At 36.5% G+C, this 3550-nt stretch overlaps 1 protein-coding gene across 1 annotated transcript; it reads right to left on the bottom strand.

Annotated features, from left to right (window-relative positions):
• Window positions 1-1994: 1994 nt before the first annotated feature.
• Window positions 1995-2948, bottom strand: LOC138167834 (olfactory receptor 6C76-like). Its single transcript, XM_069096797.1, has one exon. The coding sequence runs from the start codon at window positions 2928-2930 to the stop codon at window positions 1995-1997; it is 936 nt and encodes a 311-aa protein (XP_068952898.1). The 5' UTR covers window positions 2931-2948.
• Between the last annotated feature and the right edge of the window lie 602 nt (window positions 2949-3550).

Genomic DNA, 3550 nt, shown 5'->3' on the forward strand with positions numbered 1-3550 from the left:
CAACTTCCTTTTGGCAGAAAATTGTTAATATAAAGACAGAAAATTGTTAATATTAAATGTAATATTACTTGCTATGCCCTTAAATGATCCTAGTAATTTCAGAATTTCAGTAATGTCCTTTTATTCCTATTCTTAAGCTATTTACCTTCAATTAGGTTGAACTGAACCACACCCTAATTTCCCCCACCCTGGGATTGCCTTATAAAGGAATTTAGCTTGACTTGGATCTCAGCTCCTGATGTCTTTGCATCTTCCATTGGGATTCATGGCATGAAGGGCAAAATGCTCTGAATGGAACAATTGCTTTTCCTGAATAATTGGTTTTCCTTGCCCAAATTGTGGAGGACCACTAGGGTCTCATGACCAGGCCTTGCTACCTCACCTATCTCCTCCCCTTCTCTTCCTAAAACTATAAAAAAAAAACCTTTTTCATGGGTCTCTTTAGTGGGGAAATATAATGGACACCCTTCAGGGTGGCAGGTTTGCTACCCTCTTGTCTCAATTAAAGATGTTTTATTCCTCAACTCATGACTTTGATTTATTTTCGGACAACACTTTTAACTATGATTTTTAAAAATATTAATAATAAATCTCATGAAAACATTTCAAAATAAATTGTTACTAAATATAACATTTAAGGAATTGGTTTCAAAGCATGGTTGAGATGCCAGTTTCAGAATTTACTAATGAATCTACAAAGTAAATAAATTTGGCAAGAATATCAAAAAGCAACTGTAGGTAGAATTAACAGATAAGAATATATATCAAGCACCATACTTGAGCATCTTCTTAGTAACTTTTGATCATTACTATTCAACCAATAAGCATTTATTAAGTGCCTATCATATTCTAGGAACACTAATCTAATGAATCTATTTGATTTAACCCAAGCTCTCTTCCAGGATTAAATGAAACCATCTTTGATTTGTTTGTGGTTTTAGGAAGTGCAGCTATGCTTTATATCAGGAGCCTGAATATCCACAAGGTTGAATGGCTTTTCGTTTGGTCTTTAATCTCTCTCTGAGAAAAAAAAAAAAGGATGTTTAATAACTAATTGCTAATAAGGCAATTTGCTCATCCAGGATTCATTAACAGGCATGAGTTCTTCAGACGTCTCTTTTCCCAGTCCACTCAGTACTCTCTTTTGACTCATGGAGATAATCAGAAAGAGAAAGAAAAATTACTAAGTATTTTGGATATGAATTCATAGAGTCTGAATACCTCAATTCCTGAAAAGGTTTCTAAAGCTGACCGCATATATTTTCTTTCTCATCATCTTTGCATACCCCAATAGTGGCAAATCACCATGATATCATTAGGAATTTCACTTCTAAATGGAGCTGCATATTATTTTGTGAGCAAATTGAATAATCAAGAAAGGTAATACTGGATTTTAGTAGCATGTGAGTGCTAACTGGAGGGCAATGAGAATTACATTCATCTGTGGTTCACATACTTATCTGAAAGCAGTTCCCAAAGAAAGTTTCCATAAATGATGAGTGATAGTAATGGTGGCTGTACTGAAATAATTACCTCCCAAAGTAAACTACTTTGAAAGACTGTACTCAACCAGAAAAGTACATTTTTGCTAATTCTGTTTAGAAAAAAAATTTTTTCTAAGAAAATTAAAACTACTCATATTTTCCGGGGTGGCCAGGTGGCGCAGTAAGAGAACGGGCCCCAGAGTTGGGATGACCTGGGATAGAATCCGGGCTCTGATATTTAGCACCACACCCAGAAATAACTGGCCATGTAACCTTGAGCAAGCTACTTAACCCCAATTGCTTAAAAAAAAACTACTTATATTTTCAGGGGAAAAATATCTTATTTTGGGATGGAAAAAGCAAAAAATGGGCAGTTTACAATTAGAGAAAAGGAAAAATAAATAAGAATGTAGTGAACAAAGAAAACAGAAGAGAAATAGGGGAGCAAAATCTTAAGAGGTCATCTCTTGTACACTTAAGATTTTCCATTGTGCATTTATTAATTAAGTATCATGCATTTGAATTAAAGATTTTTTTGACCATGTCCTTAAAGGCTTGTTTCACTTGCTGGTTCCTCAGGGTATAAATGAAGGGATTTAGCATGGGAGCAACAGAAGTATTCAGCACTGCTACCCCTTTGGTCATAGCCACCCCTTCCTTTGCTGAGGGTTTGACATACATGAAGATGCAGCTTCCATAAGAGATGGAGACAACAATCATGTGGGAGGAACAAGTGGAAAAGGCTTTTTTCCTTTGCTGGGCAGAGGGAATTTTCAGAATGGTTCTAAGGATGTATGCATAAGACAAAATCACCAATGCCAAAGTAAATATGAGTGTGAAAACAGCCAAGAAAAAGCTCATAACTTCTAGGAACTTGGTGTCTGTGCAAGAGATCATCAGCATGGGAGAAGAGTCACAGGTAAAGTGATCAATAATATTGGAGTCACAAAACTCCAGCTGGAGGCCCATGATGACTGGTGGAAAGATAATGAGGAAACCTGCCAGCCAAGAGCTGATTACAAGTTGACTGCAGACTTTGGGACTCATAATAGTCATGTAGTGCAGGGGTTTGCAGATGGCCACATAGCGGTCATAGGACATGGCAGCCAGCAAAAAAAATTCTGTTGAACCCAGGAGGATAAAAAAAAATAACTGAGTTGCACAAGAATTATAAGAAATTCTCCTATCTCCCGTTAAAATAGTGACCAAGAATCTTGGAATGCAGACAGAAGTAAATGATATTTCTAGGAAGGAGAAATTCCTGAGAAAGAAATACATAGGAGTCTTGAGGCGAGAGTCCAGCAAGGTAAGAGTGATGATAGTCAGGTTGCCAGTTACACTCAGTATGTAGGTGAGAAACAGAAAGAGGAAAATTAAGACCTGTAGGTCTGGATCATCTGTCAGTCCTAGGAGGATGAACTCTGTCACTAATGTGTGATTTCTCATGGCTGATTCTTGACTTTTCTCCAGATCTGCAGATGGAAAAAAGAGTACAACAACAAATTTTTATATCACTATGTCCAGAGCTTTCTTTTGAACATCCCTGGGTATCCATATATATTATACAAGTCCCAAAAAAGGAAGAGGAGCAAAAGGGTTAGCTAAAATATAAGTTATCAGAAGTGAAATCCAGACAGTGAGCATCTCCTCTTTCATCTAGGTATCAGATACAGCTGAGGGCTGATTCTAGATGTGGATCACCGGTGGAAAGACTTGATCCTACTGTCTGAAAGCTTTCTAGGTATATGTCCTCAGACAGGTTGCTCAAATTATTCTATCTTGCTCCAGTATTTCTGTAAGGAGCTAATATACACTTGAATCTATATCCAAAAACCCCTTTCAGGCTCTGTAGAACCATACTGAGATAGTATTTTTACTATTGCTGGAAAACGTTTTTCAATAACTATATTGATTCCTTTTCTATGACCTTATCTTTGATATGTCTACTAACAAAACTTGAGTTTAATAGGAGTAATTTTAATATGGCCCTGTTGATTTGGAAGCACTGGATTTGTAGTTAGAATAAAGTTCAAGAAAACAAATAGGATGCCAAATACCAGGTTAAG

This window comes from Petaurus breviceps, unplaced genomic scaffold, assembly GCF_028583685.1.
Source record: "Petaurus breviceps papuanus isolate PSGF00001 unplaced genomic scaffold, PetGlider_PUasm1.0 313, whole genome shotgun sequence".
Classification (NCBI taxonomy): Eukaryota; Metazoa; Chordata; class Mammalia; order Diprotodontia; family Petauridae; genus Petaurus; species Petaurus breviceps.

What these genes read in the sequence shown, in the direction of transcription:
- LOC138167834 (XM_069096797.1), bottom strand. Translation starts at nt 2,930, where the DNA reads ATGAGAAATCACACATTAGTGACAGAGTTCATCCTCCTAGGACTGACA.